This window comes from Hermetia illucens, chromosome 1 (genome assembly GCF_905115235.1).
Source record: "Hermetia illucens chromosome 1, iHerIll2.2.curated.20191125, whole genome shotgun sequence".
In the NCBI taxonomy this organism is placed as follows: domain Eukaryota; kingdom Metazoa; phylum Arthropoda; class Insecta; order Diptera; family Stratiomyidae; genus Hermetia; species Hermetia illucens.
This window is the reverse complement of record NC_051849.1, coordinates 30,999,451-31,026,710: the sequence shown is the minus strand read 5'-3', so window position 1 is coordinate 31,026,710 and position 27,260 is coordinate 30,999,451. Positions and strand designations below refer to the sequence as shown.

Below are 27,260 nucleotides of genomic sequence, written 5' to 3'. Positions count from 1 at the left end.
ACTTTCCCTTAACAGAATAATAATAATAGGAAATCTATATAAAGTGCACTTATTTCAATTAATTTGTGTTACAATGGAAGTTTTTTCCTAAAATGTTTTTTATTTTGAAAATCATAAAAGTTCACTTTTTATGATTATAACGTTATACATGTCATAGATTGCCTCAGCTCTGCCCCGGAGCAGCATGACCGAAGCGGTTCGCAGATGGTAAATGCTCCTTTATATAATTCGCAGAACACAACATGACTACAAATTCTATTGAGCGCAAATTCGCCTCTTTGACCAGAGCTGAAAATGAATGAAAATAAATGTGAGGCAGCGTCTGACGATTTGCCTCTGCCCTGGTAAGAAACCCTAAAGCTGTCATCGCCTATATTTTGACGTTTCAAAGTTTTTTATTCAAAAGTAAAATTCAGCATCTCAAAAAGTGTAACGAACGACATCACCGTGTAGACCAAATTGCACAATAAGAAATTTTTTGTTTCTTTTGATAGAGGCCATGCAACAGTACTCCCTAATTAAATTCACAACGTTATGCGGAAACGTATTCTCTTCATAGGAAGGAAGATGCATTTGGTTAAACTTCCTTTTGACTGTTGGTCAAGGCGTTTTATATGGATGTATGTATGATAAGCGGAAGTTACCACTGTTTAGATATGCAAAATATATACTAAACAACAGATAATTCACTAAATCTGGAGCGCAGAAAGTGATCAAAGATATTCGCACAGCTTCCTGCATAGTAGGCGATTGAATGTCTAAATATCGTCGGAGCTCTTTAGCTTTCTTAAAGTGAATGCATTATCAGTTTTCAGTTTTTCTTTGCGAATAATGTTCGCATAAACTCCGTTACAATGGCCTTGATGTAGTTTTTTTCAACAAAGCTGTATGGAGAATTGTGAAAAGAAGAACTGCTTTGGCTTCAATGTATCTTGTGTTTTACCTTTCTATCTGTGCACACCAACGCGATTAATCATGCCAAAATTGCATTGAAATCGGCGTATTCGTCTTTACTAACTTGTTTTATACAAATAATTAACATGAGAATGTACATTTTTACTTACAGATGGATGTACATGACACACGGCCGAGATCTATGGATGGAGTCCTCGATTCCGGTATATCGTTGAATGGCGATACCGGTTCTAGTCCCGATAGTGATATTTCAGCGCAACATCTCCAAAATCAACCGGTGAGTATCTGCAGATACATACGCGTTGTAAATAACGTGTTTTCCGTAGAAGTAAGATTTAGCTTTTATTTACCCAACTTTGTACTTGATGAGTTTGGAAGAAAGTTGTTTGCAAGTCGGTATTCATTTTTATAACCCGGTTGCCGATTTCGACATTTTCTGAAAAATGAAGGGTAACAAGTTGCTGACTTTTAGAGAATCTTATTTATTAAACCGCCAGGAAAACTAAATATCGAAAAAAATCGATTTCTCCATAGATAAATTTTAATTCTCCTTTTTTTTCAAGTGATATCTTTTATTTATTGCATATTTCTGAAAATAGAAACTAAGAGTAAGTGTTAAAATAATAAAACTGAACCCTATATGTCAGCAAGCATTTATGCCTGAGTTAATTAATTGGCTGCTTTGATTTTTGTGACGAAAGACTCAAATGGAAATCGGTGTTTATCTACAACTAATCATGGGCTCTTCTCTAAGGACAAGTTAATAACGTTACTATTTCTTAACATCTTGGATTAGCTCCAAAAGTTTCCTATTAGATGTATTAAATTCGGGGTAGAATTTCATATGGCAAGGGCGTATGAACTTGGATGTTTATTCAAAAGTTAAGAAAAAGTTAACAAAAGTTCCAATTCCGGTCTGTTTTTACTCCAAATTTGAGATTGGTTTCTCTCCACCCTGTAGTGATTGCAGATAAGAGGAAATGTGTTAGCTGCTGTTGGTACCTTGAACTTACACATAGTATATGCTACAATCAAGGCCGAGGAACATTGTCAAGGGAGGGGGAGGGGCTGATTTACAGCTCATTCACCATCTACACATTCCTTTTTTTGAGAAATATAGAATGTCCTGTGGAGAAATAGCCCTAAGCTAAGGTCGGTAATGAAAAGTTAATTTTCTCATTTTCCGTAATAGTACTCTGGCAGCAAAGCCATAACAAGTCAATAACGAGTCTCTAATCGGGGAAAAAGAAACGGAGGCTGACGGAGGTTAACTCGTTGTAACAAACACCTCTACCACTGCAATGGCGTACTTTTTATCAACTGTTTAATGAAATATAATTTTATCACTGAATTAGGGTAAATATATTCGTGTGTAAACTTAAAATAGAATTTCATTTATCTTACTTTTCATATAATTTTATTATATATGCGAGAAGGAGCACAACAAACATGTTACGCTGCGCATGGTATATTTGTAGTGCTAGTTTGCGTCACTAGATAGCTGGGTTTCTTGTAAATCCATCCGCCTATTTGCGCCACTCGATAACAACGTTTGTAGCTTATGATCATCTTCTCTTCTGGAACAGGATTTGATTCTTGGGAGTATCGTCGGGCTACTTACTTTTGGTTTCTACTTAGCGAAAATGTGGAGAAAACAGCTTCAAAGTAGCCCTTAGTAACTCTCAACTGTACAAAAAGGATTCATTGGTGATTAGAGTCAAGTCTTTAATTGTTACAACCAACGTTTCAAAAATTCGTAATTTTATCAGTGAAGATAACGCAGGACGGACTCAAACACATACCCGAGTTGTCCTGAAGCCCAGCCTATTATATTTTGAACTATAATTTGAGAATACGAAGAGCAACAGTAAAGTTTATGTTTCGTGAAATGAAGGATGCATTAGCCGACATTTTTTCAACCTTGTCATCACTGGTGATGGATTATGTTGCCATCGAATGGAATATAAGTCACCTGATTTAATTTGTCCGAAAAAATTCCTCAGGTTGAAAAGAATGTGAAGCCAATATTTTTTTTCCATACCAAGAAAATCCCTCAAGGTGGGAATGTCAAGCTTTGTGGAAACCAGGTGAAACCAGTTTTCTACATCATGATAATGATAGTTTTTGACCCCAATGAAAGCAGCTATGTCGATTGATGCGCCCCATCCGCCATATTCAGCTCACTTTGGCTTTTTCCTGCTCCCCAAACTGAAAAGGTATTTAAAAGGAAAGCTTTTTGCGATATCAGCGTGGTAAAATGATATCAAGGGGATGAATTCCGAAAATGTGAAAATTCCTAACATCTTGATTGCTGTAGAAAAGGTAATAGAGGAGAATCCAGCCAGCTCAGATCTTCAGAACCAGCCCGTATTTACAAACGATAACAGCTCCCTCACCCTATAAGCAGGGATTTCTTTGAGGTCCCTAAAGAATTGTTTACCTAGTGTTCGCAGCTAGAGCTGAGCAATCACGAAGGAAGTAGTTAAGAATGTCTGCCTCCTCTATGCAATGTTTAAGTAAGCCATGCCGGGTCGACTTGCCGCAGATAGTGAGCTTCTTCTATCTGAAATCAGTGGCTATTAGATAGTGCGAGTAGATTTCACGCTTCTCACTAACTCCAGCGGAACGCCTACTTAGCTCCCCAAGGGATTGTCAGCATCGCAACCATTTTCACCTGGAATACACTGGCGGATTATGCAATTCCCGCACGACTCAGGAGATCATGCTTGATCCGTCGTGAAATAATACTACATTCTGCCCTGATTGAAAACTCAAGAACAAAATTATTTTTTAAGCTGGGCTGGTGTGTGGCATAATCCGTTGGCAATCTCCGTAGTTCCCGACGTACTTTCGTCTACAATGGCCATATGACTTCGCTGTCCAACATCCGAACATATATTTATACTCTATTTACCAAATGTTCTCTCTAGACCGCAAGAGAATACTTTAGTAAAGATATTCATTTCATTTTTCAATTATTAAATTTTGATCCGTTTTCTTGCAGCCTAGACAGAAGAAGCTGAAAAGGAAGAAGGGAGCGTTCTTAATTTTACTTGGATCCTAACCCCCAAATATTGAATTTTTGTTTTTTTGTTGAGGATGCTGGGAATCCTGAGTCCGCACCCACTTGATAACGGACCGGACCACTAGGAAAACAACTTACTTGTGGTCTTAATCTTGTGGTCCACGGACACCTCTTTTTTGGATTAAACACCCAAATTTTGTTTTCTACCATAGGGTTCCCTATGTATGATATTTTAGGATATCTACGGAATACTTTGGATTCTAAGGTAGTCTTGTTATGTGTGTTGGCTTTCGTAGGACTGCTTATTACAGGTTGTTAGTTTTCGTTCTGTCAAGAACCAGATACATCTCAAATCAAGATTCTCTACTGAGCATCGAGATCCTACGACTTTCTCCCAAAAGCGAGAAACACAGCTTTTCTTAATGAAAACACAGAGTCGAATCCTTGGCGATATTACTGATTTTGTATTTTGTAAAGATATAATTTTTCTACAACTTACTTGAGTCCTTGATAAACACTGGAGGTTAATAGCTCGATTTTTTTAACCTCTTTTCTGAATTTTTTTGGCAATAAAAATGAATGTAATCCTTTCAGTCTTTTTGCATGTTATTATTGGGGTCTTGAATTATGATATAAAATTTCCAATTAACAAATTTCGTACTCGGGCCGATTTATGCAAAAGTCTGAACTTTCCAAAGCCCCTCTAACTTGAATTTTCGATACGTTTCGTTATTATCGTAATTCTCAACACACGTAGGAATCACAGCAGTTCTTCTGAGCATCCGAATCACTAGATTGTGTAATGTTTTGCAAAAACCAAAATTCTATAAGAACATGTTTTTTCACACTTAACCTGATGGGGTATAGCGCGTCAACCACACCTACCCGCCATCGTAGGCGTCGATATTAATGAACGTCCTCGATGCTCGATGTAAGCAGATAGAGAGAGTACGATAACTCCTCAGAATGAGAACCTAGGTTTTGTTCGTGTTTATCTTCAGTCCAACCCTACTTACCTCTCTTTCCAAATTCAGAACCACTTAGCTCCATAATCCGAAAAAAACAAAGAGATATCTTCAGCTTGGTCGAGGTGTTTACATCTTCCGGACAAGGCAACATGAAAAACGTCGTCGTAAAGAGTTGATGCGATAAATGCAGGAAGATCCATCCTGTTCTCTATCGATCAAAGTTCTGAAATGTTATTTAATGCATTCTAGGATTATTTTTGCTATTATCTTTCCGACGGCAGGGAAAACGTAGATATACCTTCTATTACCAAACTCAAAACGGGTGGCCTACTTTAGATTCTAAATGATCATCTCCTTCCGCCACTCTCTGGGGAAGGTCTGGGATTCCCAAGATTTCCGTATAAGCAGTAACTGTAGGTGCAACGATAAATAAATAAACGGGGAGACCGTCAAACCAAGCAGCTTCACTTTGTTTGAGTGCGTTGATGCCTGGAATGATTTCTCTTCTGCTTGGAGGAACAATCCACATTCGCTGGCTGTGATGACTAGCCATTTCATCTACAAGAGGAAGAAGCTCACCGGATGTGATACGGTCAAAAATCGTAGTGTTCTTCCCATTCGCGACCGCATGCAAGCTCTTTCGTAATGCGGTATACACTTCTGAAATCATTGCGTTCTGAGGCATCTTCTGGTTCCCTGACCAGCGCAATAACAAATTATCTTTTGTCACGGCGCGCACTACGTTGAACTTCTCGGGGCTTTACTTGGTATCGGAGTTCGAGAGCATCACACTCGCCATCTTTCGCAGCGGTCAAAAAAAGTTCCAACCCCTTCTGTTCATCTATCCGCTTCCACAATTCCGCAATCAGCCAGATATTACGACGACGCTTCGACGACCCACGGCCAGCATTTTTTACGGCAGCCCAATGCTCATCAGTATTCTCAGGCAGTTGGCTACCCAGTATATCTGCCGTCCGATCACCAAGATAAAACGTTTATATATTTGAACCGTGCTTAAAACCGACTCGTTTCATTATAACTCTGGAGTTGGACTGACTCCGGAGGTTCAATTCCAATTTATTTATCTATAGTGGATTACTACTAGACAATGATTACTTACGGCTAGCTTAAATAATGGCTAATTGAACTTAACTCTATAAAATGGGGGACTATTACGTAGTTTGGCCAACCCGGCTTTCTCTGTATTCTACTTTACTGTGTATATTATTCTCTATATACATCGATCTTGACAATTTTATAACTTAACTTAGCTTTTTCAAAAACCTGCGCCCGCAATAAAGGCGCGAGAAGGTAAAAATTTACTTATTTAACCTAGTTAAATATAACTTAACCTAACTTATTTTAACTTAACCTAGCTTAACCTAACATAAATAAATACTTAACTAATATCTACAATAAGCACATTACATTTTCCTGTGCTTAGCCTCTATCCACCCCTACCAGGCAAGGAGTGTCAAAAAGGGTGAGGATTTTGGGTTTGAGGGTTGAACTCATGATTTGGCAGGGCCTTAAGTAGGTGGCCAATGGGAAGGTTTCACCCTGTTGGGAGAGATGCCGAATTAATGGGTTGGAGTGGTCCTCCGTTCTTTCGAAGAACTTTTTCAGTAGGGTGAGAACGTATTCTCGAAGTGGTTTCACTTTGGCTCGTCTATACATTTCGACGTTTTTGCCGACTTTTTTGGTTTTCCAATTGTATGACAAGCCTGTGCAGTGTCTAAAGATTCGGCGTTCGAATGCCTCACATTTTCCCATGGCATTGTTGGAGGTTAAGATCCAAGTTGGTGCTCCGTAGTAGATAACGGGTCTTATCAGAGTTTTTTACAGGGTCAGTTTTGTTTTGGTGCTGAGACCTACTGTCTTACGAAGAAAATAGTAGATGCCACTGACTGCACCGCGCGCCTTGCTGATAGCGGCTGAAAGTGAGGTTTGAACTTGAAGAGTTCCCGCAGTGTTTCTCCCAAGTATTTGATCGAGCTAGATCTGCTCACTGTGGTGTTCCCGATTCTCATTTTCAAGGGTTTAGCTTTCCTGTGGATGCCTCTAGAACCTAAGTATAAGTATCTAGATTTTCTCCTAAAAGTGCAGATTTGCGTTTTTTCTTCGTTTATCTTGATTCCCCAACTACGGTAGTATCTGCAGAGATCTACAATGTAGTTTTCAACCGCTTTGGCTGCCCTGTTGGGGTACTCCGGAGGGAAATTTCAGCCCCTTTTATATTTCGCGGAACATTCCAGGAAAGTATACGAATCTGGTTACTAACGTTTTGGTCATCATCTATAAAGAATTCGCCTTACTGAGCGATATTTAAGAGGCAATGAATGCCTCCCGTGCTTATAGAAAGGTTATGGGATTATGGTTCCAGGTTAGAAACGTTTGATTATCTCATGTTCGACTGCTTTGTTATACACAGGCAGGCGTCATGACGTATATAAGGTGTTCCATCAGAATCTTGTATAGAAGCATGTGCTGAGCATGGAAACTTCCTCAATATAATAATTCATTCGTGACATGTGTTGGAATCGGGAAGTTTTAACAATACGCTCGACATTCTGTTCGCTGAACGAAATTATAAGGAGAAGAAAGTAAAATATGAATCACTGGCTCAGAAAGCCCAAGGAATTTGGTGTCTCCAGAATGTGTTTGTAACTCCAAAAATATTGTCAGCTATTAATACAATTATCTAAATCCTTGCATGCCTAAACCCTTATGGCTCTTGTACCATCTGGTACCAAGCAGAAGTGCACCATTTGGCAAACGTCAGCGGTGTTGGAGAAGTTCTCGACCGGTCTTATCACCGGCCACACTCCTAAATCTTTCTGTTTTCCCATCAGGTCGAATCGTTTGAACTTAATCTGAGGTAAAAAAATTTGGCATAAATAATAGCTCGAAAAACATAAAAAAGTACAAATCAAACTGTACAAGAAATGCTCAAAATTATTTCCCTTATCTCCGATGTGTTTGTTAAATCACTAGAAAAAATGTTCGATAATACTACAGTTGTCCACTGTTCAGCCGAATTTTTCTCCAAAGGTGTCTTAATGGCTCCTTTTATCGATATCCCACAGCGATATACCAAGATGTTCACCTCTAAACGCCTGAATGACTTGATGGTTAGAGGACTAAGCTTCCGAAATTGATGGTGGCGGTTGAAATCGCAATGGCGGTAGATACATTTGTATCAGAAATTGGACATCGTATATCGGTCGACTCAGCTGTGAATGAGTATCTGAGTCAAGTCAGCATAATAATCCCCGGCAAGGGGAAACCTGGCCACATTGTTTTCTAGCGTACTGCTCAGTCTCAGTAGAGTCTAAGACGTTTCAAGGCCTAGGTTGCGCTATTAATTATTATTTCACATCTAGGATGCACCATATTTATTTCTATCCATCGGATGAGTTTGGAGGTCAAAATACGAATTCAAACCTCCCGGAAAACTTGTTAGCAATAATATGTAATTCAAATAAATCCAAATATGTATATCTAGTTTTTTAAGGTCAGACTCGCCTTTGCAACATTCATGTGCAAATCTATCTGCGTACTATTGCATGAAAAAGTGCTATTGCATTCAATTTGTGTTTATGCGCCGCTTGTAAAAGGCGAAAATATGTTCTGCAAGTTTACGTAAAGTGTTCGATTGCATTTCCTCGAATGTCAAAACCATTAGTATCCATTAATTATCTGGGGAATAACAACAAACATTGCAAGTGGTTAATTTTACTTAAATATGCTGTTTGCAACAGCTTTTATTTCCACGGAGAAAACAAACTTAAAATTCCAAAAGCTGTAATTTAGTCTTGGGAAAACAATGATGCATTACAGCAATTATTTCGCGAAATCTTTGGAAGTTCGTATTAATATTAGCAATTGTAATCGTTCACTGCCCAACCGCTTCTGTAACACTTAAACAGTGAACTCATCTCCTGTGGACCCATAAAAGCTGAAAATTTGGATACATCAAGAGAAGTCTAAATTTTTAAAATTAGCCATTAATACCACTTTTGAAATTCGAATTAGGCTCAGTCAAAATTCATCCCAAGTTAATAAAAGGCATTCCGTTGTAGAAATCAATCATAGGTGGTAATCAGTTGAAATGTTCACAAGAATTTGCATGAAGTTTGACCAAAATTACAAGTTAATGGAGTTGAAAATGAATAAAAATTCAAAAAAATATATTTACTCGCCACCCAGTAAACAGCAATCTATGGGAATTTCTTCAATTTTGACTTTAAATTGATAGTAAATTAAGTCTGTTATAACGGACTTACTATTTACTGGCAAGATAGACACTATTTATAGTACAAGCAAGATAGAAAAGTAGTAGTGATTTTTCTTCCTTAGATCTTGGAATTGGGTTCAGATATTTTGATGTGTTTTATTGATAAAATTTCACTTTTTTTGTGAAAAAGATTACACACCTTTATTGTTAAAATTTTGCACTTATTCGCATGATTGGAACTCTACAGAAAAGAAGTTGGAACGAATTTGTAAATTCGTTCGAATCAATTTTTCTCTGCATAAAAGGAAGTAAGATGGGATTTAAATCTTAATTGAAGTGAAATCTGAATTCATTTGTTGTTATATATGAGAAAGTTCTTTATTGTCGAAAAAAGAAAAATTTGCATTCTTTCTGTACAATGAATATAAAATTGAAATTCAACGGGAATGTTTCAAAAGGTATGACCATGAAAAATTCAAGAATAACTCTCATTCCAAAATCTTAAATTCACTTGGGAATGTGCCTATAAAATTTGGATTCTAAAGATGAATAGTTTGAAGTCTAGATCCGAAGATCAGGTCTTCAGTTGCATTTTCACATTCACTCAAACTTTCTTTTTTAGTTTGGTAGTTTTCCAGAATTTGCAATAATTTCCCCGTAAGATATGAACATATCTCATCAATCAAACAACATACTTTCATTTAATCTTTCTAGTGTATCTTTGAAAAAATATTTTAATGTCCTTACGTTCGAGTATATTATATTTCACAATTTTTGGGTAATTATTCTTAGCATTCCAGCTCCAAAGCTTTCTGCTATAACCTATCATTAAAAAGAACCAGAAATTAATAAATGAAACAAATTCGACATGAAAATTTGTTTTATTTTCTTCAAAATAACTTTCATATACCTGAAGCAACACAACTTTTACTCGCTCACCCATGCGCCGCTGGTAGGCTGTATGCTTTTCCGGATTCGGCTCATCTTCGAAGCGCCACTAGGACGATTGCTGATTTGTCTCCACGTTAAACTCGTATACCCACATCTCATCACGATTAATTATGCGTTTTATGAAGATCGGGTCCATTATTCGCTTCAGAAATTATGTCTTCTGAAACCATCTTTCTATGTTGCTTTACACAAAATTCAAATATTTTGGGACGAGCCGGGACGTATCACGTCTCATACGCAAAATTTCCACCATAGTGTGCTGAGCAATGCCAAATTTACTAAGCAATCTCTCTTGGGCTTATTTCTGACGTTTTCGTCGGTGTTTTACGTGGATGGGCGCCTGGGAGAAAGGCAAATCATCCACCACTGTACGCCCACTTTTAAAGTTTTTATACCACTTGTGTACCGAAATTTTTGACAGAACCGACTCCCGACTCCCCCCCCCCCCCCCCCCCATTAATCCTTACCAATAAGCATGTTTTTTTAAGGTTTTGTGTAAATCAAAACCTTATTAAAATCAGTCTGTCTTTTCGTCTGTCTGTCTGTCCGCCTGTGTGAGGCGAGGTGAGGCGAGATATAGACTGAAAAGTATTCAATTTTGATCTGAGAATTATCTCTGGTCAGACACTCTCCAGTTCTCCATCCTAAGAATCCCATTATCGGGTAGTAGGGCAATATCAAGGACCTCCTCCCAACCGTCACAGTTCTCCGAGTTTGGAAAATGGAAGGTTGGTGTACTGCCCCTGTTACACACCGATAAAATTTTGTTAATAATAAAATCAGAGAATAATCTCTTTCGTTGATTTCCGAGCAACCACAAAGCGTATACCTTGCATTAGCGCCGCAGCCTACCAATAAATTTGCCTTCTTTGCTGCGATAATAATAATAATGATCGTTGGCGCAACAATCCAATTGGATCAGGGCCTTGAAGTGTGTTAGAGCACTTCATTCAAGACCGTTACGGTGCACTACAGTACACTGTAGGAGGCAATATGGTCAGCATTGCGCTCGCCCGAGATTATTACCCTAATTTGACTCAGGTGCTCATTGACAGCTGATTCGACTGGTATCCAACATCCAGTCACGATAACAAATCCCTCTGCCACCAGTGAGATTTGAACCGCGGCCTTCCGCTACGATAGCCCAGCGCCTTAACCACTTGAGCCATCCGAAGCTTATCGGTTGTGAACCATTTAAACCAAGGTAATATACACGTTCGCCACTCCCGTTTGCTCCAATTTGACCACGACTAGGTCGCTGGAACTTAGGTCACAGGAAAGCGTGCAAACTCTTGATGGCGAGGATACATGCTGTAGGCATGTCTTGATCATTATCTCTTGTGCCGTGGAATAGATGGTTCCGTAGCCTTTGATTGAGAGTCCCTGTATTAGTGCGACATCGAAGTGTTCCTCTAGGAGTCAAGCAGATTGGCGGTGGCACACACGAGTGCTGTAGATTTATCTGGGCCTCTTCCAGCATGATCTGCTTGCGTATAGAGTTCGTCGATCCCCGTCGAACGTCTTCATCCTCTTCAACAGCTCGTTGGCAGCGTCAACTGGATCCAACTCGTCGTTCGCTTTCGCGGCGGCGGAAGACTTTCTCCTTTGCATTCCTGACTCTGAACTACACTTTATAAAAAGGTTGGCTGTTCGCCTGGGCTTCCTCCTTCTTGATCGTCCAAGAATTGGAATGGAATGCTATAACGTGAAACCCACGGGCCACTTGGGAGGAATCGAAGCTCGATGACCATCTCCGACAGCCTGAACTCACTCCGGTGCTAGTTGCTTCCATCCCGCTGTTCGACAGTACCAGCCTCCTTATTCTTCCCAATCGTGCTCAAAATATGGGTGGCCTTCTGGTACTGGCTCTTGTCCAGGTCTTCAGTCGACCTCTACTTCTTACCCTGTTTTCGGTGGTCAATATTCTTTTCAGGCCTTGCTTTTAAGGGGCGCCGACAACGACGTTTTCAGTACTCACTACACCCAGTTCGAATTCCAATGAATTCCAAGCTGGAAACCACTAGTCCGTCTGCCGTATCGCTCCCGGAAGTCCCTGCGATTGGTTTCAGCACTACGCTGCTACGGCTGGCACCAACTATACTGCACTCGACGGCTACTGCCTCCTGGCCATGCCAGCAGCTCATCCTCGGATGATGCGCCGGGTATTATCACCTCTTCTTCTTCTATCAACGGTTTTTTATTTTCTGTTAAATTGGAATCCATGTTTTGGCCCGACGAGTAGTCCGAGAAAAATATCCACCCAGGTTAGCCCGGCCACCGGAGTTAGGGTCTAAAGACCAAGCTCCTTATTGGATAATTTGATACCCCAAACAGACATAATTGGTGAAAAAATTACACCCCTCCTCCTTTCGTATGTATTTTCCCTTCCTAAACTCCATACGGACTCATGGCATGCGTGGGATTTCACAGTTCACATATTTCCACTAAATTTTGTTCCAATCGATATAGCATTTTTCGTGAAAAGTGTGACAATAGAACGATTTTAATAAGGTTTTGTTTTACACAAAAGTCCTAAATGTATTTTCTGCATCCCAAAATTATTGGTAAGCCACAATTTCAAAACTGTCAATAATTTTGTCCCCACACGTTCTCAGTGGAGTCGCAAGATTTGTTCCCTTCAATCCTCTGCCGGTCCAACTTTTCGCCGAATCCTTCAATAGTATGGATTTTCAGATCTATCCAGGTGAAGGGATACGTGTTGTTGTTGGTGACATGTGGGAAATTTAAGTATTCAAAAGACCCAACCGCCCTGGCCAGTGTGGTAGTGCTGGTGTGTTGACAAAAAAGTTTAATGGGTCTACCCTTAGGTGCTAACCTGAACGATCGAAATTCGAACTCCAATGATAATTTCGGTCATATCCATTCTTCATAATCATCACACCCTCTTAATTTCATTGGAAAATCACATGGTTGTCTGCATATCAAGAATTTTAAATATATTTTATTATTTCATCAATTTTCCTGCAACAAACAGAAATTTAAACCAACCTCACCTTTCACTTTTATTAAACTTGAATCTCAAAGTTAAGTACTATAAATATTTTTTGTTTAACGGAAACCTGGCGGGTACTAAATATTTCTAATTTTCTGGTAAACCAACAATTATTGACGATCCATCTTGGGCGAATATAATTGATACAAGTTATAATTTAATGACGCAGAATATCCAACACAAAACGTAGCAACTCTCAGACCCCTGCCCTGATCCCCTGATTGGACAAATTTTCCCAATTTTTCTATTAAATTTACTTCACATCCATGTATCTTCTACCATCTTCATATTTATCTATAGTCTGAGAAGAAAGTTTATTTAAGACTTCACAAATATTGGCAATACATCGAAACCGCAAAAAAATTGTAATATAGTTAATTTTCTTATATAATCACCTTTCGGTGTCAGGTCTGCTTCGAACCGCTATCCAATACCATCTCCGCAGACAGACAACCCAGATATAACCTCCCGCTCACCCAGCTACTTTTTCAAACCGCAATCTTTCTGTGGCAATGACCTAGTGTTCTGGGGCGCTGTCTGGTGTTAACCGCCAGTAATCAGAGAAAAGAATAAAAATCATGTAATTGGAAGACAAGACAACAAAGGAGGAGGTCAGAAAAATATTAAGAAGATTATAGAAGAACGGTATTAACTTTAAGAAATGTCCGAATGATTTATAATGCATTGGAATTGCAGATGCGAGACTTGCATGACTTACGATGTTAAGCCACAAGAGACGTCAAGCACGCCTACTTATCACATCGTATCTTAGTGGTGTCCTTTCCTCTTTCCACGCAATATGTGGAATATTAGTTAATATAAAAAAAAAACACAAATAGATTGTGCAAGTATTATTGATTCTTCAAATCTAATATTGTTTCCTTTCTTGGTTATCTATGAAAATGGAAAGTCTGTATTTAAAAACGCAAATGTCCTGTTTCATTCATAGTTCAATTTGGATTCTTTTTCGAAATTTTATCAAACTTTAATTATCCTTTTTTTTGCTAAAATTATTTTTGCTCAATTTTCTTCAACTGCTGTGTGGTGTCGTTTTACTGTATTAAGTCTCCCGTAGTAGAGGGAAAAGTTACTCAATCATGCTAATGTTAAAATGCCATAATTTTTGGTATTTTTTTATTTCTAAAGCGCGAAAAAAGAGAATATTCATCAAATCATACCACAGACCACGCGACCCTACCCGAACCGAGCTTAGAATTGGGAAAAATGGCAAAGGCGATTGGAATGAACTGAAAAGGATAAGGGGCTAAGAATATATTAATTTTATCTTTTTGCTCATTTGACATTGAACTTATCTATTATATAAAATAAAATAGCAAGTAATTGCTCTCGGAAACGCGATTAGCTATTATGGAAATCTATCACTGGAAGATATCAGCTTGAAGCTTTATTTCTCAATGTTGGTTATAAGACTGATCTAATAAAATTCAGTATTCAAAACTACATTTAACAAGAAAACGCAAGATTGCAATTTATGAGTGTGGGAAAGTGCTGAAAAACAAAAGTGCAAGGTGGAAATATAAAGAAATGATGAGCTACAAGGTCACCATCTGGAAAGATTTTGAAGTTTGGGGAAACATAACAGGCAGAAAGCGGTCCCCAAGCAAACGTGGATCTCTTTCAGCCAAATTGACTACGTGTTGATTGAACGCCGCCATGTTTCAGCCTCGATGAATATCAGAACATATAGGGAGGCCAATATAGCCTGGGATCACTATCTCGTTGACAATGTGCTCTGGGCTCGAATAACAACACCGCCTACAATTCGCTCTGACAATTAGGTGAGACTTAACACTGAAGCCATCCACAAGCTATAAGGGGGAAATGGATGTTGCGATAACCACAGCTAACAGAAGTCCTGAAAATGAAGTATCGATAAATTATCTCCACAAGCACCTGAAGACCGGAAGTTATATCAACAAGTCAGCATCCGAATTTGTCATCTCTATTCCGCGGTGCAGCATGACAAAGTCATTGATTCAAAAACCCAACATGAATCTGGTCTATGCCGGGTAACACACCGTCAGATTACATCTTGGCCAGTTAGGGCTAGACAAAAACTATAATATTTGGGCGAGGATTTAAGTTACTCCTCAGTATGCACCTACTTGATAGTGGTCGGTATTTCGATGAAGAACTAATCACTACATTCTCTTTTTTTGCGGAAATACCAACTATTTTCACAAAAAAAAAAATTGTTGTGTGTAGCCTGACAATAGAACCGTTTTGTGCTTCTTTCTCAAGCAGGGGCAGAAAGCTCCCTTGCATGCGGCTGCTTATAAGGCATATTGTGGGCTAATGTGACTTAAGTTGAAGGCAGTGGCAAATGATTGTCCACTGTATAGAAATACATGAAGAAGGCAGGCAGTACTACTTCTCTCTCAACGATGTGTGGGAGGGTACGCAACTTACCCTGAAAAAGGTCGCTGCGTTCCCCACTTTCAAAAAATCCTTCCTCTGGCTTCCAGAAGAAGAGCGTAATGGTACTGAAGTTTAGAAACAACTTGGTGTCCTGAATAACCTCAACACCTCCATTTGAATGCTGATAGGCAGCAAAACAGGAGAGAGAGCCGAACTTTCCTTACTATCAGCGTTTCCGAACTCAGCATAAGAAGATTCGGGAAGAAACAGGCTACTGGCTTTACTACGGCCTCGGGACCGTGACGTTAAGATTGCTGGCTTCTAAACCCATTGAAGGGGACGCGCAGCCCCCGGCATCTTCATCTGAAGCGTAGATGGGGTGCCACATTTCCCGAATAAAATTGAGGCATTGTATAGCGGCGACTGCACTTATCAGAAGCCGGATCAATAGCTGCAAGACAGTTATATACCTTATACAAGAACCATGGGTTCTTGGTGGAGCAATCGGAGGTCTAAACTTTCAACATGCTGACCTGGTATACATCAATGGAAGTGATCGACCCCGCTCCTGTATGGTGATTTCAAAAGATCTCCAGGCTAATTTGATCAACGACCCATGTAATGTGAACTTCACAACAGTCAAACTAACCATAAAAAGTCAACAGGGATATAAAGACCCTCTGCATATTTCCCCTATGACGCAGAAGAAGTGGTTATGACTCCTGGTAATGGATATCTTGCTATGACTCCTTGAGATCAAAAAGTCTTCACGCAAGTATTTACGGACGATCTAGTTGTAATAATTACCGACAAGTTTGCGGACAAGGTATGTGACCGCTTAAATGTAACGGTTCATATAATCCCCAGTTGGTGCCTCCGCAATGGACTGACGGTGAACGCTAGGAATACTAGACTAGTTATGTTCCCTAGGAACGTCAAGGGGGTAGCTATACGCTATCCACCTTTGCAGGAACGAAAATCCGGCTGGTATAAACAGTCAAGTATTCCATTCCAAGCTAACGTGAAAGCACCATATCTAGGAACAATATCAGAAATCCTTCAGATTGCTCTGGTGCTGTAGGACTGCGCCAGGTAAAACCTGGGGATTTTCACCAACAGACTTATTGGATGTATACATCCATAATAAAACCCATTTTGATATATGCATGCATCGTCTTGTAGCCGAGACGGAACTTTGCTCACAATAGGAAGCTGCTAACGCAAATTCAGAGGCTCGGTTACCTAAGTATTACTGGAACAATGAGTACTATGCCGAATGCGGCACTCGAAGCTATCCTAAATCTACCCTCCATTCATTTGGAGATGAAAAAGAAAGCAGCCAACGTCGCATATAGACTCGATACCATTAGAACGTGCAAAGACGGCCAATGATACGGTCATGCGCACATCTGGAAATTATTAGACAAACATTCGGTAGCTCTGATGCCGGCCGATCGTATGGTTTCAGATTACAGACTTAATAGTCTTCACCAACGGGTCAGTCACGATAAACGGATCGGACGCAGGGATGTTCTTGGGTAATCCGATTATGGAACTGGCCCGACCCTTCGGAAAAATAACGACCATATTCCAAGTGGATATATATGCCATCTCATTGGCAGCAAAAGAATGTTTGCGACAAAATTGGAGGTGTCACATCATTTGAATTTGTTCCGACAGTTGCTCGGCATTATCAGCACTAAGCCGCAACGACCATTGGTGTGAAGTTGTCACCAGCTGCTACTGAAACTCTGCCGACTGAACGAGCTCTCAAGTATCACTGGTAATGAGATAGACCGGCTCGCCAAAGTTCTGAATCCGCAATGATGGAACCAGAACCAGCTTTTGGAATCCGGCCATCCACTGTCAATTCTACTCTGGTGGGTGAAATTCCAAGAATTCACGCAGTCAAGTGGAGAGATTTCAACACTTGCCGGCAGCCTAAAATCCTTGTGAAAAAACTTGGGTCCTCTGGAGCGGCATTTTTGTTGTCCCTCAATAAGTGGGACATGAAAATCCTAGTAGGTCGTTGCTAATTTTGATTGTGTCCTGCCTATGCCTGTGTAAAAAGACTAGGATTAGTTTTGCTTTTTGTATGCTCCTACGTTTCATCATTTTCTTTGTTTGTAAAATGGCTAGACTATTGAATTTCTTGAAATGATTTTCTTTCATTTGAGGATCCCTCTTCCCACTCCTCCCCAGCTCCCGCAGAACTCACACTAAGTAAAAGGAGCATCCTCAGTTATGATGGCCCAAGGGTGCTCATGTAGGGTGGGAACCCCGAAACCCGCACCTTCTTTAAATCTGAGACAAGAGAAACGTTGATTGCGGATGCGATCCGCCGTAGATCTTTCCTCTCCTTTGCGGCACTCACGTTTCGAGTATTCCGTATCTCGTTAATGTAACTCGCGTGATCGAGTTGCCACTTTTTTTTTTGTTTATTTATTTTCTTCAAATTTAGATTCGTACGTGTTTTTCGCTGACTCCACGGTTAGAGCGCTAGGCTCTCGTAGCAGAAGGTCGCAGCTCAAATCTTGTGGCAGAGGGATTTGTATTGTTACTGGATGTCGGACGCCGGTCGACTCAGGTGTAAATGAGTACCTGAGTCAAATCAGGGTAATAAAAACGAGCGAACGCAATACTGACCACATTGCCTCCTACAGTGTACTGTAGCGTACCGTTGCAATCTTGGATAAAGTACTTTCACAGGTTTCAAGGGCTTGATCCGATTGGATTGGCGCCCCAACGAATATTATTATTATGTGTCTTCGCTTTCCTTCATGCAATATGGTCTCGGATTCAATCTGAACCAAATAGAATTTGCATCGACCGATCCCCATGAAACATGCACTATCTCTGTCAGTGGCAGTGGGTTCCTCTGAACTGAGCGATTTAAATATCTCGATCAACGCTTGCAGCCAATGGAGACTGTAATTATGTAATTATTTCACTGATCTGTAATTATGTAATAATTTCACGCATTAGCGCAACCTGGATGAAATGGCATTCCACGGCTGGTAGTCTTTGTAATCGACGTATCAACGAACGTCTCAAATCTAAAATTTACGACTATGTCGTCTGCCCTGTCACTCTCTATAGTACTGAGTGTTGGCCGACCGTAAAACACAATGAACGGCCCCTTGCGGTAATGGATGCGAAGATGTGGCGTTGAACCCGTGGCGTAACAAGCCATGATCACTTTCGTAATGAGGATCGCGATCGATATGGGGTTGCATTGATCGTGGATAAATTACGAGCAGGGTCTTGGGTGGTATGGTCATGTAATTGGCTCTAACGAGAATTCACTTGCCAAAATTGATCTGAACATCGATGTTGATGATAAACAGCTAAAATGCCGGCCGAAGCAACGATGACTAGATACGCTGGATGGTGATTTCAAAGCCTCACGACTGCATCCAACTCAAGCGTTTGACAGGGCAAAATGGCGTAACTGATCACGACGAACCGACCCCGCATGTGAATATGACAAAGACTGAAGGAAAGGTAGAGGATATGTTTGTCGTTAGATTCCTGCGTCATTTCCCGTATCGTAGTCCAGGTTTTGGCGCGGTTGCACGCACCGGGCACGAAGGCCAACCGAAAATATTTCGAATGATGTGAGAGGGTCTATAGAGTCAAAGGATCCTCACAACCCCGGATCTGGCTAGAAAGGAAACGCGCAAGCCCGGGTCCGCTCAACTGCATTAATTGCTGACGGACCTTTCATTAGGTATTTGGAATAGCATTGCATAGTCTTATCAAATGAAGGGTAAGGAAGGGGTAAAAAATTGCAAATTTGCAGTCAGACAGGACCCAAACGAGAAATCTGAAAATAATCTTGGCTTTGCTAAGTAAAACTTCTAATACCAATCTCTGCTTTATGTTGTTCTATTCTAAATGGGCACCTTGCTTCATGCTTCATGCAATCATGCATAACAAAGGGACAGACAGTTTGATGATTTCCGCCAACTCTCGGATATTTTAGGTTCTTTCGTTACTATAAAAAGTTTCGAGAACTTTGAAATTGTAACTATATGAATGAATTTTTGGAAACTTGGGTGTTTAACCCAAAAAAGAGGAGTCCGTGGACTACAAAAGAGGAAGTAAGTTGCTACCTCAAGTGGTCCGGTCCGTCACCAAGTGGGTGCGGCCCCAGGACTCCCAGCATCCTCAACAAAAAATAAAAAAAGAGATAATTTCGCGGACGTTTATGACCGCAAGTATGGATACTTAGGTTTCGAAATTTTCAAATAACGATAAACACTGCCCAACGGTGGCAGTAGATCAAGTTCTCTCCAAATGAAAACAGAAAATCCACTTCACGAAATGAAATAATAGTGAATCTGGAAAGTGTGAAATGAAAATTCACTTTAACCAAATTCCTTCTAAACAAAATTCCATTCAATTTTCTGTATTTGAGCATTACCCGTTTCGCCCTAAATAGTTTAGCGCCCACATCGCATTAGATACAAAATAACTTCTAAAACACTTGACGTGAGGTATTTCGGCTTCTTCATTGAGGATTTCCTGATATTCCACAATGCTCCAGTTTTATGATTTTTGGAGATACTAAAAATTGAAATATTTCCAAAACTATGTAAAACTTAATCTGTAATGTTGTTGAATAATTCATAAATTAAAAACTTGTTCAAAATTACAGTTTTCAGCATCAACAATTCGAACCTTATTTGTATCTTAGAGGCGAGATCAGAGTTCAAATACGGAATGAACTAATTTTCCCGTGAAGCCTTTAATACAAATAGATGGCTTGGAGATCTGCTTGCAATTAATAAAAACATATTTCATTTTCACGTCATTGAAAGTGTTACTTATATTTTCTCTCTAGACAAAGAACTAGAAAGAAATTGATCATTATGGTCTGGTCTTGAGTCCGTTACTTGGATTTGTTATTCATATCTTTCTTATTTTAATTTTTTCCTCTTTGTTGCGCGTTGGATTTATATTAGCTTCGGTTTATGATTCAGCAGATACATGTATATTTTGATGTATTTTCTCTGCTGTACCACAAATAGATGGATACTCCGACGAGCAGATATTCACATGCTTAACACAAGCATTCGCTTTGAATTGGGTCAGTTAGTAGTAATTTCACATAGATCTGAGCAACCCATTATGCACTTTTTAGTTTCCAGCTGGTTACGGTCAAGAAAGATAAGAATCCGATTTAACTGGCATCGTTTCTTCTTGATGGATATGAGAGTATAACATTATATAGTACACTATTGCAGTGTTAATTTTTATGATGCTCTTGATGGTTCTGTGGAATGGCTCCTGTTCCGTGATGATTTGAATTCTTGGAGGTGCACAGAGATGATGAAATGCTTTCCAATCAAATTCATTTAGTTGTTTTGTTAATTTGATAACCCTATTAAGATAGTTTCTGACAGTAACGACTTTTCTTTTCTTCTAGGACACTGAAGCCAGACGTCTTAAAAGGGGCCATGTTTTGACGGAATTGTTGGAAACTGAAAGAATCTACGTTACAGAGATGGCTTCCATATTGAGAGTAAGTTGTCTTATAGTTAACGGTCTTTTATATCATTAACTTTGACGCCAGCACACAAAATCTGAGAAGATAATTAATTTGAAGTTTATTTAAATAATACATTTAGATGTCAGTAATTCACAGCACATTCCATTTCGGATCAAATTTTATTTTATAATTATATTTTGGATGAATTTTTAATTATATTATAGATATCTTTCTAATTGTACTTGTTAATACCCCATCTGAGAAGTTCAAAGTTTGTAAAACGGTTGAAAAATAATGTGGATAACTATCTAAGAATCTTTGGGCGAAATAAAGGATATTCTTCAAATATGCATGATATTTGAAGGAGGAGCAAATAGTGCAAAACTATCGAATAACGAAATTTTCTGATGAAATCTGTTATACGAATAGGAATTATAACCTTAAACAAGATATTTAATACGCAACGCTATATAGTAACTTTTATGATTGTGCGATGGTCAAAAGACCACTCTGTATGACCTGGGTCGAGCAAGGTGGGAGGGCTATCCCAAAAGCCTAAAAATTTGGCTAAATTGGCGTGAAGGTCCGCTGTAAATATTGAAGCTGCTCCGAAGTACCCGCCCGTACCGGAATCTGAAAAGCCGAGCAAACATTAGGATAACCCACGAACATAACGAAAGGTAAACACGCGATCTAAAGCTGAAATTAAAAACAAAGATCGGCTCGATGATGCGTAAGACCGTAAAGTCGTAAAAAAATAAATTGCTCGCAATACGTAAAAATAAGTAAAAAATATATAAATAATAAAGAAATGGATATAAAATAAGTCCCTCTTAAGGTCGTTATCGACAATTAGTTCGGCTTGTCAGTTACGCCTAAATATTCCACACAGGCTGTTTGGCAGCAAGCGAGAATTACATGCTTGTTTAGGCTGTGAGCAAGAATTTTATGCACATCTTCACGGTAAACATTTTTTATAAATCCTCACACACAAAAATATCTCAGGGTGGAATTAATGATGGCGCTTGGCTTACCGGTACGTGGATGGTGTTTTCAATTCAACTGAGAGTCGGGTGCAATGCAGGCTGTTCCGGCGTAACTGACAGGCCGAACTGACTGAACGTAGATGGGGTGCTTAGTCTTGTCGTTTGTTTTAAAAGTACACTAGTCCAGTGTTCAAGTTCATTTTATGACACAAGCTTCGCTAGCAGCCATCCTTGCAAATCGCCTATTAACTTGATGGTTACAAAAAGATACCATTGTTTTTGCGTTTTTTATTTGCCCGAGGGAGAATGCTACAGCGAAGTCTCGGATGGATCCGGTGAGGCATGAGCTCCCTGCAACATCCTGCTTTGATCTGCCATCGATCTGGCAACATTCACTGGCTAATCCCCGGCTGTTATGTCGACTACTTCGAAACGGCAGCTCTCGTCAATTTTTCACAGGCTCAGAACTATAATCGGAACTGATCGCCACTCTACGACGGCATTCAAACACATAAACATCCGCACCAATGGACCGAATCCCGAACGCGGCTCTGGGCAAGCAGATCTTTCCGGCAGGATTCTCGGGAAATTTTGACCTCTTTATACCAATGAAATGAAATGTTATGCCCGGAATCCTTCTTTGTAGAACATAATTCAAAGAACTGATTTCCTCAGGAATTCATATGTTTCTTTTGTCACTGCAACCAGCGAAAATTTCGCTTTCAAAACATGGCTCTACCATGCGCTTGCTCGTTTTTAAGGTTTTATGTAAAACAAAACCTTATTGAAATTGGTTTATTGTGTGTCTGTCTGTCATACGCATTTTTATCGGAAAAGGTGGAAACTGTGAACGCTCACGCATGCATTGAGGCACATAATTCTACGTCGAATTTAATGGAGAGGAGTCCGTACATGCAAAAGAGGAGTGTACATTTTTTTTCACCAAATATAGTCATGTGGGGTATCAAATAAAGGGTCTCGCTTAATACTTTCCGAAGCCGGTCTTAGTTTTGACATTTATTGGAAAGGTGGGGAGTGTGGGGGTCGAAAGTGATCCTCTATTTCACGGACCCATTCGCAAAAACTATCCAACCGAAAAGTCTGAAAAAAATCAAGAGGCTGCCACTATATGGTGCCTAGGTTCCAAAAACTCTCCATACCGTTACCTGTTCAAATAAAGTTAATAATAGTATATAACTTTAATTTATAGTAATTAACTGCAAAACCCCTTAAGTTCATCTTAGCAGTTTTGCAACATTGTAGGCTATAACATAGACCACAATCCTGCCAAGTTTGGTGGAAATCGCACTATTATTAATAAAGTCATCATAGGTCAAAGTTGTCCCTTCTGTACAAATTCAAGATTTTGAATGTCAGTATCACCCAAAAGTGGATATTCTCACATAATATATGCAAATATTACGTGCTGAGTACTAATGTGACAAATGTCCACTGAAGTTTTTTTATAAAAGAAATACACAAAACCTTTCATACCTGAAGCGTCCAGCTTCCGGTTTCCCGGTTTGTTTCTTGTTCTAGATATAATTTCCAGGAGAGAAAACGATCCAAAATTTGAGACTTCTAGAATCCGACTCATCCAAAACTGTGCGACCTCGTTGAGTTCAAACCTGTAGATCACAGCATCCACATGCACAATATTCCGCTTTGGCCAAAAACAAGCATTAGGAATGCACTTCATGATATGCAACATGATTAAATCTATGGATAAACAATAAAAAAATGTTAATGATCGTTTCCGCATGTTAGAAATTTTCTATATTAAGTTTGAAATATTTAAATGAATTTCAAGGTTCTGTCTGTGGTGTTATGGTTTTGTAGATAAAATTGTAAAAATTAAATATATAAAATTCGTTTCATATACTTTCCTCCGGTATTTATTTTGCTCAGAATTAAAATTTGATAGCCTAAATCCCGACCCAGCGAAAGTAGGAAATTTGAATCTACTAGTTCAACTTCCAATCAAAAACCAGAGCGTCCAAAGTGAACAAAAAAAGAGGAATGTATGAAATTAGTATCTCCATTCAACACGATCCTGGACTATCAACCCGCATGCGACCGATCGTTGCTGATAATTTGCTAGTATTTGGGTTGAAAACCTGGTTTTCGCTTAATTTTCCTATATATTTGGTCTGAATAATCGCCACCCGATGAATAAACGAACTGATTTGCTGTTTTTGAAGTTTTCCCAGCTATTAGGAGTTTCATTGAAGCCCAAACCTTTTCTATTGGGTTAAAATCTGGTAATCAATTTTACTAATCTCCTTTATTATTAATAGACTCTAATGATTAGGATCATTGCTAGTCCATCCTCTCTACGATCCTTTCACTCCTGTGTAACGTTCTCGGAAACACGCCGAGCCTTGGTAATAAACACTAGTTTAGGGAATAATCGGCTGAGCTACCTACTGGCAATTATTGACGTCTATATCTAAACAAAAGTTGCACGTCCCTTTTATATCATTACTCTAGTCAGTTCGGAAAGAATCTTTGTCACTTTGATCCTGCATCAGGAGTACCTTTTCAAATAGTAGCAAAGGTACTAAATTTAGCGCCAGTTTTGAAATTCATCAGTGCCTTAATACTCTCTCCTCATTTTTCACTACGTTTTTATTTAAAATAAGTAATTTTCAGTACTTTTCAATAGAAATCTAAACGAAGTTAATAAGTTAAAAATAAGTAGTTGAACTCCCTGTCCTCACGTCGTGAAATAGGTCAAAATTTCTGTAAAATTGCAAAAACGTGGTAGTGGTTTTTATGAATGCAGTCACAAAAGATATAAAATAACCTCATAAGTTGAACATACTATGGAACGACCCCTGGTGGAATTGGAGGTAGCGAAGTTTCGCGAATATGAAACCTGGCTGAACAAGACAGTTCATCCCCGAAAACCAGGAAAATAGCCGGCAGACTTCCGCGAATTACCTTGGGGCTTTCAAACGACCAGCAACACAGCCCTTGGATCTAACAATAACCTTGCGGCATTTCTAGCGATTAAAATGAAATAATTAGATGGTTTTTGCTTTTTGTTATTTTACTCGCATATACCGATATTTCGGGAACCACTTTATCCTTTCATCAGTGCACGAAGAATTGCGAACTCTTGGCCGCGTTCGAGAAAAGAATCCTCCGATGAATTTTTGGCCCCCTACATGAGAATGGACTATTCCGTAGCCTACATAACGACGAAATCTATGGGTGATACCATGACCGTCTGGTTGTGGATAAAATCCGGCTCAATAGATTACGGTGGGCAGGTCACTTAATCCGTATGGATGAGGATGATCCAGCCCGGAAAGTCTATAAGGGCAATATCTATGGTAGAAAAAGAAAACGAGGCAGACCTTGCCTAAGATAAAGCGATGGTGTAGGTCAGGATGCCAGACAGCTTTTAGGGATATCGAATTGGTGGATCTCGGCGCAAAACCGAGATGCCAGTTGTTGCGCCGTTGATGATGATGATGAAAGTTCGCTCCACATCGGCAAGGGTCGCTCTGATGACAGATTACAGCCATTTGCAATGTGGAGGGTCTTTTCGTTTTCTTCTGTTACTTTTGAATGTAATTAATTTACATGAATTCGTTTTGAGAACTGTGGAAGGCACTAAGAATTGCAAGTCCCAATTATGAATGTCACCTGCATTATTTCTGAAGCTTGCATTCATAAAAATTGAATTTAAGCCGGAGGTAAGTTCACTCTTGGCGGCATCAATTGTATTAACATAAAATATGCATGCAGGTCGATTTTCCGTGGGCAAATTCGCGGCATTGCAAATAATCTTCACGTTTATGCAATTAGCGAATGCATCTTGCTATTGGTTTGTCTGCGCCGCCATGCACAGTAGCCGTCAACAAAACATGTAGAATTGTCGAATTGTCCACTTTTCAAGAACATGTACAAATAAGTATTGAAGGCAAAATGAAGATCCCGATTGCTTTTTAATATTTTGCATTTATTAAAAAAATGTCATCTAATCGATACTTGATCGCCATCCTTAATGAATCCACTTCGATTTTAATCGGACATCTCCGTATATGTTTTTAACTTCTTTTTAAGGTTTTGTGTGAAACAAAACCTTATTAGAATCGAGACGGTGTCTGTCTGTCCGTCTGTCCGTCTGTCTGTCTGTCTGTCTGTCTGTCTGTCTGTCTGTCTGTCACACCCGATTTATTCGCAAACGACTAGACCGATTGTCACGAAAATTGGTGAGAGTATGTAATCTGGTGATGCAGTAAGTGGCGCCATCTTGTGTTAAGTTTAAGGGGGGGCTCCCCATACATGTGAATGGAGGGTGCAAATTTTTTTTTCACAGAATGTAGCCATGTAGGGTATCAAATGAAAGGTCTCAATTAGTACTTTTCGAATCTGGTTCAATATTTGATATTAGATGAAACATAGGGGAGTGAGGGTTCAAAATATGACCCGCAAAAAGTGTAACAGGTCTCGTTCTCAGAACCTATCCAACCGAAAAATCTGAAAAAAATCACAGTGATACATCTCTACGAAATCTAGGCCTCAAAATACATCCGGTTCCGATATCTGCACAAATAAAGTTAATAATAGTATATTTCCACATTTTAGAAATTTACCCGGCACCCCCCCCCTTATGTTCACCCCAGAAGTACAAAATTTGGCATGCGTCTAATGAAGACCATAATGCACAGTTTGGTCAAGTTTGAAGAAAATCCAACAATTATTAACAAAGTTATAGGGGGTGAAACTTTACAATTTTTTGTGAATTTCGTGCACTCTACAACCTGCATGACGTCATCATCACATATCAATTCGTCAATACCAGACGAAATGAGTTCTTATGAATTGGGTCCCAGAGAATTATTTTGTTTTAGTTTTTTAGTTATTTGTCAGCCAGACATGTGTGTATGTAGGTATATAATAGATGCGTGCTAATGACCTTTGCGGGTAATGCCTAATTCAAATAGATATAAGAAGTAAATCGGAAATATGGGTGCGATCAATTCATATACGTGCATATATGTGTACAGTATTCGGTAATAGGCAGTTTGTTTGTTTAGGGTGAGCATGATATCTATGGCTCTAATATGTACGTATGTCTCGTAGTTTGGAAAAATATGAAGGATTACGTTGGATTTGTAGCTATATACGGACAGAAAAATGTGCGTTGAAGTTTCTTACATAAGAGGAACACAAAACCTTTATACCCGAAGCACGAGCTTCCGGTATTCCGACTTGTTTCTTTGATCAGACTACTTCACATGGATTTCATAGGTTCGGCAAAGTGTGTGTCATATTTTC

At 39.3% G+C, this 27,260-nt stretch overlaps 1 protein-coding gene across 9 annotated transcripts in view; it reads left to right on the top strand.

Annotated features, from left to right (window-relative positions):
• The window catches only part of LOC119647714 (guanine nucleotide exchange factor DBS), a 302,166-nt gene that overhangs the window by 246,749 nt on the left and 28,157 nt on the right, over positions 1-27,260 (top strand). For all 9 annotated transcript variants that reach the window (XR_005248929.1, XM_038048815.1, XM_038048844.1 and 6 more), the window contains 2 exons: positions 1,067-1,192; positions 20,920-21,015. Coding sequence is in view for 8 of the 9 variants with exons in the window: in XM_038048815.1 (XP_037904743.1) it covers positions 1,067-1,192; positions 20,920-21,015 (222 nt within the window). In the remaining variant the exon portion in view is untranslated. The remainder of the gene's footprint in view (positions 1-1,066; positions 1,193-20,919; positions 21,016-27,260) is intronic.